At 32.5% G+C, this 17,299-nt stretch overlaps 1 protein-coding gene across 1 annotated transcript in view; it reads right to left on the minus strand.

Moving 5' to 3' along the window:
• Nucleotides 1-17,299, minus strand: part of barr (non-SMC condensin I complex subunit H) — an 89,111-nt gene that overhangs the window by 11,995 nt on the left and 59,817 nt on the right. The window contains exons 13-15 of the mRNA XM_085827209.1: nucleotides 15,162-15,499; nucleotides 8,718-8,795; nucleotides 5,195-5,425 (exon numbers count right to left, since the gene is read on the minus strand). Coding sequence (XP_085683335.1) covers nucleotides 5,195-5,425; nucleotides 8,718-8,795; nucleotides 15,162-15,499 — 647 coding nt within the window. The remainder of the gene's footprint in view (nucleotides 1-5,194; nucleotides 5,426-8,717; nucleotides 8,796-15,161; nucleotides 15,500-17,299) is intronic.

Genomic DNA, 17,299 nt, shown 5'->3' on the forward strand with positions numbered 1-17,299 from the left:
AAGTCTTCATTTTACTGAAGTATTTAATGCATTATTCTATGACCATCATTCAAATGAAGGGGTATTAAAGCCACAAATTAAAACTGGTGTGTTTGCAAGCCAGAATTTATCAAAATGAAGCTCACTGTTTTTGCGCAGTGGTACTTATTCATTCATGAACGTTTTGTACAAAAAATGGCATTTCTTGTTGGAAGACCTAAAAATAGCAGTTTAATACCATAGTGCAAAGAAAAAATAAATTCCAGAAGGTAAACTGAGATTAATTTATCCATGCTATCTGAATACAATAGAATTTAACAGCTTCATTAAAACAAGAATTTTTTTTTTTCCCTCTCTCTCTCCATTTCCATTCTAACATAAATATTTCAGTAAAAGTTGGAAAATATGCAGAAAGACTTGAGCTAGTTCAAGAAATCTCTAAAACCAATTTTTATTTCATAATTTATTATGGCAAATTCAATTTACTTTTGAAAAGGGAGACTATGTTGTTCATCTCCCACGGAATACATTAAATTTTTTTCATTACAAACAAAGACTACATATTGTTCATTATGAAAAATCTTTTGATTTTTTGTTTTCTGTGCAGCTTCTGAGCAATCAAGATATTCAAAATATATAATCTTTTAATACAGGGTTAGCCAAAGTTCATATAGTAAGAGCAGCACATTTGATTTCAGGAATGTTTGAGAGCCACATTTAGATTTTCTAAAAGTCACAAGTTCATATTTACATCATTATAGAAGTAGTGGAAGAGGTTTTAAATAGAAAGAAATCCCTGATAACTTTGTAAAAAGAGTCTAAACTAATTAATTATTTCTTTTTGGACACTGAATAGTTTTAATTTACCATATTTCATACATATATTTTATATGCACCATCCGCACAAATTGCCTGCGAGAGCCATATCAGGCTCACGAGCCGCACTTTGGCCACCCGTTTTAATATATCAAAAATCATTTTGAGTCAATTCTTCAAAAGGTTTCAGTCCTAATTGCTTACAAGTACAGGAAGGGACTCGGTATACTACTCATAAATTTTTATGGAACTTTTTATACTTATTAAATGCCATTTTCAGATAATTAGTTGGCTAATTAAACAGTTGTGGAAAAGTGTATTCAACTTGTTTTAGTGATGTCTCCATGAAAGACTTTCTAAATGAAACTGGCTCTTATTAGCATTAAACATGAGCAAAATCTCACAAATCCCATACAACTGCCTCATTTGCTAGGAAACAGACTCAGGATGACTATCAGTGCTGAATGATCTCACCTACTTGGCCACAAGTATAGCATTTTCAGACAGCACTGACATTTTAAGTTAAAAATCCAACAAAATTTACAAATTTTTTATTAGTTTTAATGACAGCAGAATAAAAAAACTACCAATTACAGCAAAAATAAAAATAATAAAAAAGTGATAAAATTATTAAAAATAATAAACTGAATGTAAAGGGGGAATCATGCTGTCTTTCACAATTCTAGAATTCTCATATAAGGTAGTCTCAACTGAGTTTAACATTTAAGTTGTAGCACACTGGGTTTAAGCTACACTTTGATTAAATGGTAAGGAAGTGGTGTCGGGCTGAAGGATTGATCAACTGGTTTAATTAAGCATCAGCCTACCACTACTTTTAAAAGACTATTAATCAAATGGAAAAGTTAATTTAATTTTTAACAGAAATATCCTGCTAAAGTATTATCATATAATCTAGGCACATCACTCTTAAGAAATTTATATACATTGCACATTTATTGCTAACAATACAACTGTTAGGAAACAAAAATATTTATTTCATTAAACAGCAAGACAATAATCAATCTGATAACTAAGTTATGATCATAACATTTACCACACAGTAGTCTGCTAAATATGGTCCTACAGTGTGCAGATTTTTTTTAAATGACTATGCAATACAATATGTTGCTGTGCAGAAGTTACAGGTGGGTTTTCACATGTAATGTTATGCAGTTTCCCATCAGAACAAAGCATATTATGATATCATTGGGATGAAAGATGAATAACATTGACCTAGGTAGAAACCTAAAAATGCAAAGGACTTTACTGAAAGATGAATTTCTAATCATAGCAGGTAAAAGGTAATGCAGTCTTCAGCGGTGGATATGATCACCCCTGACTTCGATGCATGATGTATACCATTGGCATTCCTCTTGCAGAACTTATCACACTGCAGAATTATTGCCAGAAGCTGTTGGATAAACTACTAAACATCTTCCAAGTACCTCCCACTCATGTTAAATTGCACTTAGGGACTATGACAGCCAATCCACACACTAAATAACTTCATCCCCCATGAGTTCAGAGACAGCTTCTGTAAATTGAAATATAGCATTGTTGTCCACAAAGAGGATTCATGGACCCACAGCATCTCAGAAAATACACAAGGCTGGTCACAAGTTGGTGATCCTACTTGGAAGAAATGAAGCTCTATACAGACAACAAGCACCCCATACCAAGTATAAGTATTCTAGCCCCCTTTTGAACTCCCCAGTATGTGTTCCTGGCTTCATAGAAAACACTGCTTCCAGTGAATATGTATCAACGACTCCACCATACTGGTTGTCAAGCAAATAAACCACCTGTGTGTAGTTAAAGTAAAACACATTACCGAGTGTCAAATAGTAGAGTGGGTTTCTTCTATCAAGATCCTGACATGTAAGACAAAATACTAACCCTCCATCATGGTAGAGGGCCCACCAGCGGCCGAGCGGTAAAGTCACCAAACACTGGTAGTTCGGTCCGAGGTTCGAATCCCGTGAACGGGCTAGCTGCATGGGTGTTTTCGTGGTTTTCCCCATGTGTAACGTGTATACGAGCCAGTTTCCCTTAGAAAGTCCTCCACGAAGGCATCTTCCCCTTAGGCAGATAGCCCTAGTGTGCTTTGCCATAATTAAATACACCAACACCATCATGGTAGATGCTTGTCAGCAAGCATTACTAAACCTTCAGACAGATGTTCCCATCAGCTGAAATGCCATCAAAACTTGTGATACAAGGCTGCATGTAATTTTAGTCTTGATGATTACACATGATGACATTTGTGATGATTCCATATCGTTCAAACTGATTTACATGTTGCATAAAATTTTGAAGTATCTGGTTGTAACGAAAGTTTTCTGCCAAAACATTCTTAATAAAGTTTGGGGGGAGGGAGGCGGAATCACAAAAGCAGTACCTTTAGTGTAGGTAGTAATTACCTTCCAAATCTATGATTTTCTGCCAATGTTTTGTTAGTTCTTAAATGCCTTTGGCGCAGAAACTTTGTGGCTGCAAGTCTAAAAACAGATCAACCTCATTTCAGATGTCATGTGCAGAATGCACCAGCAAGATGTAACTGCAGGTAGGGGAAAAAAAAAAAAAAAGTAGAAGTTCAAAGAAGGGATGTTGGGGCTATATGCTAGGTGTGGCAAAAGATCCTATTCGAGTCCGCACAAAGTCCAGCTGGTGAATGCTGACACATGTGGTCTTGCATTATCTTGATGGAATGTTACTTTTTGTGCTGGAACTTAGTTTGGTGTTCTTCCTTGATAGCACTGTGATAAGGTGGCATAAAGGTTCTTTGTCTAGGATGAGTGATTTCAGAGTGCAATAGTTTTCATATCAGTGGTGAAATTCCGTGCTGTTGTTAACGATTCCGGTTGCAGTCTTGAAGGTCACTCCAGTGGACAAAGAGATAAAAGAAGTCTTTTTATCAGGGTCAGGAGATGGACACTTTGTTATGCATGAGTGAAAGAATCTCTCCCCCCCCCAGGACTTCAGTGCAAGTAAACACAGAGAGATATATAAGGTGGTTTGCTGAGAAGAGGGGACAACTTTCTTGTTTGGAGCTATGGGCATGTTGGCCTGCTAGAACGATCATTCCTCGTGTATAATCGGATAGAGCAATTTTCCTGTAACAAAATTCTGAAATTACGGGACTAAATATATCCAAGTCTCATACTGTCAAGATATGCAACTGTTAAGGTTTTCATATTATTAAAATATGTGTTATTGTTAAAACTTGAGTTTGAAGTTTATTTCAACCCTGTGTCACAACCCAGGGTGTGTGTAGCAGTTTCGGCCACTATACCAAAACATGGACTAGCATCTCACTGTACATCTTACTGTCGAGGGCTTTCCCTTTTCCAAAATAAATCTTTGTGGATAATACCATGGCAATCCCAACAGATACAAAGCATGATCCTTTTGTTAGTCAAACTGCGCTTTGTGACGCTACCGATGGGCTAACCGGGAACAGACAAATCCCCTTTTCGCCCAGTGTTATTGAAGTAAATCCACTTTTCATCACAAGTGACAATGCGGTCCAAAATTTTGTCCTTGCATTCACATTCGAGCAGATTAGTGCAGACCTGAACTCGTCTTTCCTTATCACCTTGAGGCAGCATATGCGACACCTCATGGTTCAATATGTATATAGAGTTTATGAGATGCATAGTTCGACTAATGGACATGGAAGTAACGTCTAACTCCTTAGCAAGCTCTTAAGTGGTTGTATACTGATCGTCTTCTACAAGTTCTTGCAGGTGGCCTCATCAATTTCAGTAGGCCATACAGAGTCTTCTGCTTCTTGAATGTCATAGCCCTTGTTTTTGAACTTTTGGTACCAAATCTTCACAGTAACATATGACACAACAGCACCTACGGCTGTACACATGATTTGGTGACATTCTGTAGCTGACTTTTTGCAACAGAACTAGAAATAAATTATGGTTCTAATCTGGTAGTGTGATAGTTCTATTTCAAACACCTTAAAGATGATATTTTTTACAAATTTCCCAACATGGTGTTCTAAAACAAGTATCTTTCTTTCAAATGCCAAAAATTGTTTGAAAAAATATGATTAAACATGCCAAAGCAAACTGTTTGATCAGATGATATTTGCGGTGGCTGGAAACTTTTGTTAAAACCCGATACATAGAATTATTACACTTTACTCTTTCCATTTGGCCACAGTATGTCATGCTGAATAAATGCTCATGTACTGGAACTTAAGTGATTTCCTAATTGGTTTTTTGCTAAGTTTTTCTGCTGTTATTTAATTTTCTACCACATCCTTAATTTTTGCTTACTAGTTTATTAAAACTTAAAAATTACCATTCCAAGTAATGAAAAAATCTGTATATTAATAAACCAATAGCTTCACTAGTATTAATATTTATACTTAAGGAAATCATACCAATTCAGGTGGTGCTACCAGCATTCTATCTATCTCTGAGTCATTTGAATTTGGAAAAGATGAAGGTAATTGAAATGGAGTCTCTGCAATTCCTTCAGGACAATCAAGAGAGTCTCCTTTATCATCATTACCAAAGTAATTTATTTCCATCGAATCATTCAGAGAAAGATTTTTCAAGGAAGTCACCAGATCTTCACAAACTAATGGATTTTCATGACCGGATAGGCTTTCCTGAATGAATGAGAGAAATTACATATAAAAAATTATAAAATACATATAAAAATACATAATGATTCAAAAGAATTTAAAACTCTGATTTTTTAAAGCGGAAGTATATAGCCTTGTAACGTATTTGCGTTGCTACGCTACTAACATAATTCCACTAAGAAATGTAAATCTGCAAAGAATATCCACGGAGTATGCACAATGCTCCAAGTATATGGAAGTAATATTCTTATATTATAGTTATTATTTCTGATAAACATTTCTCATTTCAGTCACCTCAGTGCATAACATTCAAAATTAGCCCATTTAGATTTTATTCATATTTGCAGGAACTGAGTTTGGTTGATGCACAAAATAAACACAAATGTAAAATATCAACAAAATAAACTACATATTTTTTTTTTAGCCTGATGTTTTTTATTTAAATTAACTACATACTAACCACACAAATTTTGAAATGAAAGAATGTTCAGTAATTCTGTATCAGTATGGAATACAAAAAGTAACTAAAAATACTTAAAAAGTAGACTTAAAACATTGACTTTATGTAATTCAAGCAATACTAAAAGTAGGGAATATTATTAATAAATTATTTAGCAGTTTATAATAAGATTTGTATAAACTTGAATAACATTTCAGATGCAATTTTTGTGTTTTTATTCAAATTTACTAATAAGGCTAATGTAATATTTCATTTTGAATAAGTGCCATCACAGTTTATTTGACACTCTGAAATACACACCATATGGGGAGAGAAGATTTTGAGAAATGCTTATGAAATAATGTTCCACCATACTTATAAATAATGTTTGCATGTATTTCACTATTAATGTCAATGAAGTTGTCTAAGTGCTTTTAATTCCTACAAATACACCAACTGCTAGACATTAATGAATAAAAGATTCAAGATTATCCAAACAATGCAGGATTTAAGTGTTATGATCAGTACTGAATGTGTCTACCATGAAACAATAACCATTGCCATATGACAAGTCACAGAGTGGAAGAGAAATCTGATAGCATTTTGGGACATTGCAATCCAGACAACTGTACTAACCGCTGCTAGAGTTCATCTACTGCACCCATTAGTGGTCTCTGTCTTGCCAAATATGGTTATGATGTATTCAGTCAGAAAAAGTATTCATGTGCCAAGCAAGGTAGAACTAAAACGTACTACATGTCGAAGAATTGTCAGACAGTAAATACGTGTGGTCATACACTGCCCTGTTGGAAAATGGCTTTAAAGAAGAATTTGACAATATCCAGTAATTCATCCTAAAGTAAATAAATATTGAAATCCTATAAACCATAATACAAGAGCATCTATTTTAAAACACGATCTATTCAATATAGCTATTCAGACACTTGAACTCTACTTTTAACAGGGTTGCCCCTCAAACAGGAGAATGAAATTCCCTGACTTTTCCAGGCATGTTTTAAGAAAATTCCAGTATGGCCCTGTAGTGCACATTGGCTGTGCTGAGAGATAAATTAATTATGGTACCACTTTAAAACAGAAAAATTTGCAAAAAACAAAAAGCAAAAAATGGGTGATCGGTCCAAAATTAAAGCAAAAAATGTACAATTTACCAAGGGGAAAATAAATAAATAAAAATTGAGCTCACAGAGCCGAGTAACAGAGTGGGTATATATATATAAATTTGTATATTTTTGGTGTGGCCGATTGCAAACAGAAAGGGAGGTGCACAACTACATGTTATAACAGTCCTATACACAAAATTTCAGTGGTCTGAGGCTATTCGTTTTTGAGCTATATGAGACACATAAATACATACATATGTACACACATAACAACAACAATTTTTATTGAAATATGATATCCGAGAATTTTCACGATTACAATATTTCCTTTACTTCATACAAGAAAGTAAAAAGGGATGATTCAAAAAGCTTGGGAACTGCTGCTTTAGGATGTTCCAGTTTGAATTCCCCATCATTAAAATATAAAATTATTTTTCCTAATTAGTTTCACAATTTTATTACTCCAATTCCCCTCCCCCATTACTTGCAGAAAAAAGTTATTTTTTCTGCAAGTAATGGGTTATTTACATTCCAGCATTCTAATATGACAATTTTTAGCTCCCTTTATAAGATAAAAATTACACCTACTGTAATCTTACTTGATTAAAAAAGCACAAGCTTGATCTTTAGTTAGAGATTTAAGTTTGGTGACATTTGCAAAATATTTATTTAGTGATAGTCATGAAACTGATAATGAATAAAATATTGTAGCTTGCATCAATACTGAAAACTTGTTGCCAGTAATGCCCAAATATTGCAACAATCCCCAAAGCAACCTGTATAACAACATTTGAAGCAAAACTTTAATGCAAGTCATATAATTTCACTGTTGTTTCCATTACCTACATTTCCTTTTGCCATTATATCATTTATGTTGCACTTAATTTTTTATGATCTTATTAAATGTAAATTTCGTTGCTGAATTCTGAGAAGCTAGATAGATTTTTGGTCTTATAGAAGAATCATGATTTTTATGAAAAAAATCTAGCAAATTATTTAAATTCTAAGATGACATTCCACAGCTACCAACTTTCAAATATGAAAAACCCAGATTTCAGGGAATTTTTTGTGCATTACAGCGGAGCATTTGGGTTATTCAACTATTTACAATATTAGGTAAAATACATTAATTAGATATTCTTAATTTTATGCCTTTTGGTCAATTTCATTATGTTTCCCACATTTTTAAATTGAGGAAATCCTGAGTACAGAAGGAAAGCTTTAATTTATCAAAGTACTTTTAAACATATTATCGTGTGGATAAACTTAATGATGTACCGCATATTCATGTAAAACAAAATTAAATAAGTATTAACTGATTGAAAATTGCACGAATCTTCATATAAAACAAACCAAGTGAAATAAAATTTAATAAGAAAAATTATGCTGAAAATCACTAAGAACAGAGGAATGAAATTTGCACACTGGGAAAAAAAGAAGACTCTAACAAGTAAAGGGGGGAAGGAGATATGGCAGCAGAAGTGATGAAAAACCAGGAGAGATGGCAGCGATGAAACTGGCAATAGCAAAAGTATGAGTAATAGTATAATAAAAATATTTTCATTACACCCAATAACAGTGCTTAAAACACAGAAAAAACAATGCAAGGTATAACTACCAATAAAATGTGAACACTTGCATGAATATATTATCTTTCATATATACATTATCTCTCAGTATTGACCATATCAAATAAAACACAATTACAATAAGAATAAAAAAGATCAATGTAATACTTGCCACAGCATAAACTTACTTTTTGATGATCGAAGTCTCCTCTTACTGTTGAAGGTCGAACTGTAGGATGTGATTTTTCTAACGGTTTTTTCCAAAACTATAAGAGTTTGAAAAACGAGTCATTTAGGACACATATGCATATACAAATACAAAGTTAATAAAAGTGCTTGGAAGTGCTATGGTCTCCAAACTTACCTTAACAGAATCTAAATTTAAGAATATTAAAAACATTAATCAAAATATGCTATCTTTTTCAGAGAAATAAAATAGCTGGAGACTAATTACCGTATTGACTTGCCTTTAAAGTATCCCTCATAGCATGATAGTTACCGGCAGTTTATGAATTCTTTTAATTTGTTATGTATAGCAAGAAAATAAATAAAAAATACTTATAAATTACTGGTAACTATTAAGTCAGGGAGGTTACTGGGGGAAAATATGCAAGTAAATACAGAATAACTATTCACTTAACTTTTAATCAAATGTTTCTAGATTTGCAGATAATAATATAAGTATTATTTCACCTTAATATGTCAGGCATATTTTAAGCAATTTTATTCTTTATTATTTATTTATTTTTTTCTTTTTAAGGAAGTCTTATTTTAGTAGGTTGATTAAAGCAAAATACATGTAGGGCATCTACCTAACTCCCCCAATGGTAAGCACTTGCCTATAACGACATTGGCCACTACTAAGGCCAGAAGTGGGGACCATTTTATTGTGGAGGCACCTAACAGGCAGCCACCACTACTTCCTATAAAGGGGCAGACAATTTTACATTCATGCTTTCTCCGGGATTCGAACCCGGGCCCTTCGGTATTGCTGTCAGGCTCCCCTAACCAGTATACCATCTGAGCAGCCCATCTACCTAATTAAAAGGATGCTTTCATGGACGCTTTTTGCAAAGAAAAATGGATTGTATTCATGTTACCCAAGGAAAGTTGGATTTTGTTGGCAAATCAACTGAAAACTGCTTCTTTGGGACTTAGAGTATCATATGAAGTACGAGATGGAGAGATATATGCTATTCAGATGTAAGCACAAAATGACAGTTTCTTTAACATCTATAATATTAATTCAGAAGTCAAACAACAAAAATCAGCGTTATATTTTCAAATTTTCACAGGACTAGTTTCGATGGTTTTACCAAACCACCATCCTCAGCTGCAAAAGCGCAAATGAACGACATAAGATATAATGATTAGATAAGATAAGAAAGCCTGGACAGAAAATAAGCTAGCGGCGCCATCTGTTGATGAAACCAGAACTAAAATATAATTTCTTTAAAGGCCAAAGGCAAAGATGGATTGGAATTAGGATCGTTAACTAGAACAGAAAGATTTTTTTGAATGTGAAATGCCTCTAGAAAATCCAGTTCTATAATGGAAGATGTTTTTTGAATAATTTTGGCAGCAGAAAAATTGAAAGTGATTTTCAGACCAACAATGTTGGGCAACAGAAGACTTCTGTGTTTCCTTTTTTCTAACATATGCCTCATGTTCCTTGATGCGAAATTTTAAGGCTCTCTTAGTTTGGCCAATGTAAATTAAACCACACTGGCAAGGAATCCTATAAATACCCCAGGAATTCATATCCGGAATGGGGTCCTTGAGTATGGAACTCGGAATTTTATTGATAGGAGAATAAACGACCCGAAAGTTAAACTTCTGCAAAATATGTGCAACTTTATAGCTGACTGATAGAAAGAAAGGAATGACAACAGAAATTTTATAATCTCCTAAAACAAGAGTGTGCCTTTTAGTGTGTTGAGATGAGAATTTTTTAACTGCTTGATTAATAATGTTGGGTGAAAAGCCCTTCATTTCAAGCTCCATCTGAGAAGGAGCCAAAAGCTTCAAATAATTTTACTAACATCCAAAGAACACAATACTTACGAAGTTATGATAGGGAAATGCATCACATTTAATAAACATTATCTTATGTACGGCTTTGAAAGGTACAGTATTTGTCAAGTCATACTGATGTGAAGTCATATTAATCCCAAAGACTCTTCACAAAGCATTGGCTATGTTTCTGCAGATGATGATGATCACTTACATTGAGTTAAAACTGGAAAACGAATTGGTACTAGTCTTCTGTGGTACCTTGGAATAAAAGTGGGTTTGGCATATCTCTGCACTGGAAGGAAACAAACATATACCAATCTGCACATGTGCAAGAAACAAATGTCAATCATTTAAAGAGTTTTTCATAATTGCAATGTGTTAACATAACGGTTTTTCCTTATAAAATACTCATTATCCTTACTACTTTCAATCTTCCACAATGGAAAAAGAAGCTACAAACGATGTCTGAAATATTATTAACAACAATTGCTAAACTGTGTCCACTAGAAAAATATAAAAAGTTAAATTTTAGCATGTTTACATATGTTAATTGCTAATAATATTGAATTAAATAAAATCTCCCAATACGTTTATATATGTTATTCTAAATGAATTGCTTACATAATTGTATTAAATACAACAAGTGAGTTGATTTATGTTGCAGTTTTAATAAATTGCTAGATAAACTGGTGTTAAATAGTATTATAAGGTATCTCCTTCCTTTCCACATGATTTTGTGGTGCAATAGGAAGCATACTTAACACTTATTCAAGAGGTTTGAGTCCCAGCGAGGGTACTATACATTTTTTCACATCTCTTGCTTAAAAAAAAAAAAATAATAATAATGACTCAAGAAGTGGCATCTGAACTAAAAGGTGGCACATGATAATTCTCCACCAGCACACCAGAATTTGGCAATTGGGTCCCCTCGTCTCCAGTCATCCTTTAGAAAATGGAGAGCATATAAGGTATTTTCTCCTTCCTTTCTGCATGCCTTCATGGTGTAATTGGAAGCAATGCATATTCCAGAGGTCCAGGGTTTAAATCCCGGCAAGGGAACTCCACATTTTTACTTCTAGTGTTAAAAAAAAAAGACTCTACAGTATAAATAATACAAATTTATATTACATTCTTTCTATATGTGTATATTAAATACCTTGTGCTGTGCACATATTGAATGAATTCCTGAATTATCGTTTACCATAGCCAGTTTTCCTTTTGTGAATGTTTGCAGTATTTGGCAAAAAATCGAACTTTTTTAAGCCCAATTGCGTCGATGCCCTTTTTCTCTTACCAAGGCCAGAGCAGAAGACAAGTAACAATGAACTTCTTAAAAGTCAAATCATCACAGAAAAAAACTGTTAGCAAAATCATGAGATTTAAATTCGCTAAAAAATCTTTAAGAATAAGGAAGAGCTGTTGCAAGATGTTACCCAACTTCCAAGCAAACTTGAAGACCAATGCTTGCTTATGGTACAGCAACATGAACATGGCAGCATCAAAATATCACTTTGCAAAGTGCAAATAATAATAATATATATTAAAAAATAAAATAAGAAAATCTGAAAATTTTCAGATTTTTAAATCACGTCCAAAGCGGCAATTTTTTTTTTTTTTTTTTAAACATTTTGTGTGTTACCTTTATTTATTGTATACAGTCAAAAGTCGTTAATTCGGACACCCATAATCCGGACCTCAAAGCTAAAAACATGCGCATAGGCGTTTCCGCGTGCACGTAAGACCTTTATGTGCACGCGCATATGCGTGTGCGCAAGTGCAGAATACGTTTTCATGTGCGCGTTTAATGTATAACGGATGGTATAAGCTAAAATTATATAATTATCTATTTCAGTTAATGTTGACGATTGCGTTGTTCCTTAATCTTCGAATTGGATGCGGCTTATTATTTTTTGCAGACTGTAAGAGCAATTTTATAAAAGTAAACTTGAACTTTCAATTATGTCAATTTCCGATTCTGGAGCTCCCAAAGGATCTACAAAACGAAAGTATGTCTCGATGTCCATCAAACAAAAAGTGGAATTGCTGCAAAAAATGGATAAAGACATGAAGAAGGTGACAGAGAGGTTAGTGAAAATGAAAAAATTTCGATTGACAAGTTAGTCGGTATTCTCGGCACAGCAATTACGGGATTTGAACAGCGGAACTTTGTAACTGAACAAGAAATTATGTCTGTTTATAGAATTAAGGAGAAAGTATTATCACATAAAACGAAACAACTTACATTGAAAGAAATGTTTAATAAAGTAAACAAATAAATATTAAGCTTATTTTTTTTGTAAATTTTGATACCCTTTAGATCATAATTGTTCTTTATTTCATAAATTACGGTTTCATATTTTTAATTTTAGAATTTGTGCATGCCATCTTACGAGATTTAAACTGATGATCTATAATCCGGAAAAATCGATAATCCGGAATCGCCGAAGTCCCTACGAGTCCGGATTAACAACTTTTGACTGTACTATGTTCTTCGCACTTAAAACATAAAAATTCAATTCAACAGCAATATCACAAAATAATTTTAAAATGAGCCTATCCTTAGAATTTCCAATACTGAGTCTGGTGTACTGGAGATAAAGATGTTTTATTTATTTATTTTATTTTTCCTGTAAAGTGTTGCCATTGCTCTCTTTGAAATCGTTGAGTTTATTAATAAAAAATTTGTTGAAGTGTTATAAAATATGAAATTGATAATAAAACAAATTTCAAATTCAAATTAGGGGTTCTACATGCCCATATTCTATGGAAGATTATGATATTCAAATTTTGATGGATTCAGGTACTTTTGTTTTATCACAAAGTGAGAAACATACATACATTCATGTAAGTTCTTCATATTTAATTTCTTTAAATATAATACAGGGAAATAATATTTGGTGGCAACAATTTAAAAAGTGAAACAACACTTAACGCGAATTGGTACAAAATGTCAAAATGAAATTAATAGTCCTTCTGGGCAAATTGTCCCTTTGGACTAATAAATCTGAAAGCCTTCAGATTTTACATTATGGCCAAAGGGGCTTTTTTTAATGTTTTGTGTGCCTTTATTTATTAAATATCATATTCTTCGCACTTCAACCATAAAATTCAATTCAATAGCAATATCACAAAATAATTTTAAAATGAGCGCATCTTTAGAATTTCCGATACACAGTCTCAACAATGGAGATAACCCCCCCTTCGCCCAGTATTGCCATTGCATTTGAAATCGTTGAGTTTCTTAATGAAAAATTCGTTAGTGTTACAAAATATGAAATAGATAGTAAAAAAAAAAAAAAAAAAAAAAAAAAAAAAAAAAAAAAAAAAAAATTAAAATTTTAAATTAGAACTTCCAGATGCCCATATTGTTGAAGAGTATGTTATTCAAAATCTGATGGCTCTAGGTACCGTTGTTTTATCACAATGCGAAAAACATACATACATCAACTTTCATTTTTCCTATTCACAGCCACATTGTGCAGATTCTTCATTAATTAATTTCTTTAAAGATAACACAGGTCTCTAATATTTGGTGGCAACAATTTGAAAAGTGAACCAACATTTATAGTGAGTCAACACAAGATGAGAAAATGAAATTAATAGCCCTTCTGGGCTAACAAAATTTTCTTAATCTTACACTTTTTTAATACTTTCCTGTCTAAGCTCAGTGCCACTCAGGTTCAGCTTCTGATACTCTGAGCTATAGCAATTTTTATTGCCTTTTACTTTCCCACACTGAACTTTTATTTAAAAAAATATATAGGAATGGCCGTACCTAACTGATATTGAGCTAGAATCAGCTTTTTTTGTTTCTTTTTGAGATTTTTTTCATGTTTTTTTGCTTTCAACCATACATAATGATGTACCATGATGTATTTTTTTCATTTCTGTAGAACAGTTTAGATTTATTTCATTTTTCCTGCTCTTAAAATTGAGAAATGTCCCTAAAAAGTTATATAGTTTGATATCTATAAAAACAGAAAATGTCAAAAAAAGGTATTTTTATTATATTATAAAATATTTTTATTATTGTATTATAAAATAATAATTGATCTTATGTCTTGATTGAACTAGATACAGCCAAAGAATTATTCCTTGAAGATGTAAAGCTTCCAACAGAAGTTGTTAAATTCATAAACATTAATAAGTTACAAGATGTCATGCCAGATCTATGGTTTGCATTAAGAATGTTTACAATACCTATTACTGTGGGCACTGGCAAGAGAAACTTTGGTGACTAATAAAAAAAGCCCATTAAAACACATTTATGGTCACCATGTCTCAAGACAGATTGAATTCTTTCGCAATTTTGTCTACGGAAAATGATATTGCGAAGAAAATAAATGTAAAAAGTGCATGAAAACATTTGCTAATCTGGCTAGAAAAAAAGTTTTATGTAGGCTAAATTTTCATACTGTGTAAACACTGGTTGAGAAAAATAAAAATAATAATGTTCACTGTATGTTAAAAAAAGGAATAAGGCTAGCATAATTAAAAATTTTGACATACGCATTCTACATGTGGTATGATATGGAATATACGTGAAAGAAAAACATTACTTAAATTTAACAATAAATAAATAAAAACAATTAAAAATAATTTAACATACAACTTACCATGGGCCGTTTTAGAAAATAGTAACTTAAAATAGATTTACAGTCATTTGCCAAAAATGTTTCAACCATATAATCAATAGCTTTTTCGTCTTTGGTCATGCTATTATCATCAATGGAGCCAAGAAGAGTAGCAAATGCATCATATTTGGAATTTAGAGTAGATGTGTTAAGAATATTCCATTCTTGTATAGTTTTACTTGAGCATGTTATTTTTCCTCGTGCCTGAGCAAATCCAGCTTGCACATCTTCAGTCCATTTTGAGAGAAAAAAAGGCTCTTTCACTTTTTTTTCTCTTTTTTTCCTTTCTGGTTTTTTTGATAATACTGACCTTTCATTAACTGAAATATAAAAGTTTTTTTAAGTGATAGTACTATTTAAAAAATATTAACGTTTACTTAGCACATTAACAAAGAAGACATTATATGCAATACTAAGCTAATATGAAAATTATCAATAGAAGCATGAAATTTAAACAAATGCATATTAAACTATTCTATTGAGCAAAATTATGTTCAGAATAAAGAGCATATGTTTAAAACATCAATAAATGTAAAAAATATTATTCAAAAATATATTCTATGAAAATTTTTACTATATATAAAAATATATTATTTGAAGTGATGAGGCAACAAGAAACAGCGTATTAGTAATAATTTGCAGCAATCGTTTCGAAGTAAATATAGAACCTTCTTCTTTAGCTGCAGAAGTGCAAATGACGAAAAAGAAGCGCCTGTGCTTAGGCAATAACAGTAATAATAATAAAGTTCTACATTTGAAGCTTTGAAATAAGTGCTCCAAATTTATTAATATTATGCTGATTCTTGTTGCATTAAATACCTACATCAATCATTATTCATCATGTTAATTTTAATCCATAACAGTATATGTTAAGTTAGAAAAAATAATTTCATTGCATCAGAAATAATTCCACTATACAGTCAGGCCATACATTTGTTGATTCCAGTGGCTACATTTGCTGATTCTTGATTTTAACATACATCTTACAAAACATTTAAAAAAATAAATGGCTTACAAGGTATAACTGCATTCCAAATAAAACCAGATATTGCTTAGCTAAAATTTAGCAAACCAAATTAAATGTATTTATTCCATAGTTTTCACAACTTAAAAATAGATAAGCATAAAAGATTTGAATACACGTTTCATTGATTATACACAGCTTTGATGAAGAGCATCATTTCTATATTTCTGTCAGCCTTTAAAAGCAAACCTATATGTATCATACAAGTGGAATACGTTTTCACTGCTCTATTATCTTTTCAGAATTAGCATAAAATATAATTTTTGTATGTAAAGAAAAAGATTATAGACATGGTAACTATATGAGAGAAAGTAAAAAATCATTCATATTTTTACCATTCCATATCTTCAACTTTATCATAATACTTTCTGTACATGCATGCTTAAAAATGGTATTATTGTAATCACGTGTTCGAAGTGTGACTGATTATATTTTTCATGTTACTCTGACAGTGGCCACTTTGCTATGAGAGTACACCATGGAGAAATAAACAGCAGAGATCCAACTTCTCTGACAAGAAGATGAATCAGGCTAAAATTCATTAGAGGCTTTGGGAATGGTGTTCTACAGCAGCATTTCTAATACTTTAGGTTGTGATGCCAAATGGGCTTACAAAAAGAAATATTGGGGAGTCATAAAAATTTCATGCAGATACATGAATTTTAAAGGAACATGCTGCTAAGCACATCATAATAGTGGTATTGTATTGCAATTTCAGCATGTATTGAATGTTATGCATGTTGCAATTGACCAGTACGTAACATCCTGCACTACAAAAATGTGGCGTGAATAAGGTTGGTGTTGCTGTGGCTATAGCCTGTTGCTTTAAAATAGGAATTTAAAGGTTATTTCACACTGTCAAACTTGTTTGTTGGACAGGCCTCTAAAAGCTTATGGCTGAATTATCGGACGGAGAGCTGGGGCTTCCCGTTTGTAGTAACAGCCAAACTTTTATTGCAACCATGGGAATTACAGCTGTTACAGATGATTTTTTGAGTGGTCCAATTTTTGTTCCTCCACTCCATTTCTATTTAGCCTGTTTCACTTCATGAAAAGCACCTGGATGAAAGCAGATAAGATGGAAAAAATAAGTGTT

This window comes from Stegodyphus dumicola, chromosome 11 (genome assembly GCF_044657685.1).
Source record: "Stegodyphus dumicola isolate Sdum_Otavi_A_Nest chromosome 11, ASM4465768v1".
Lineage (NCBI taxonomy): Eukaryota > Metazoa > Arthropoda > Arachnida > Araneae > Eresidae > Stegodyphus > Stegodyphus dumicola.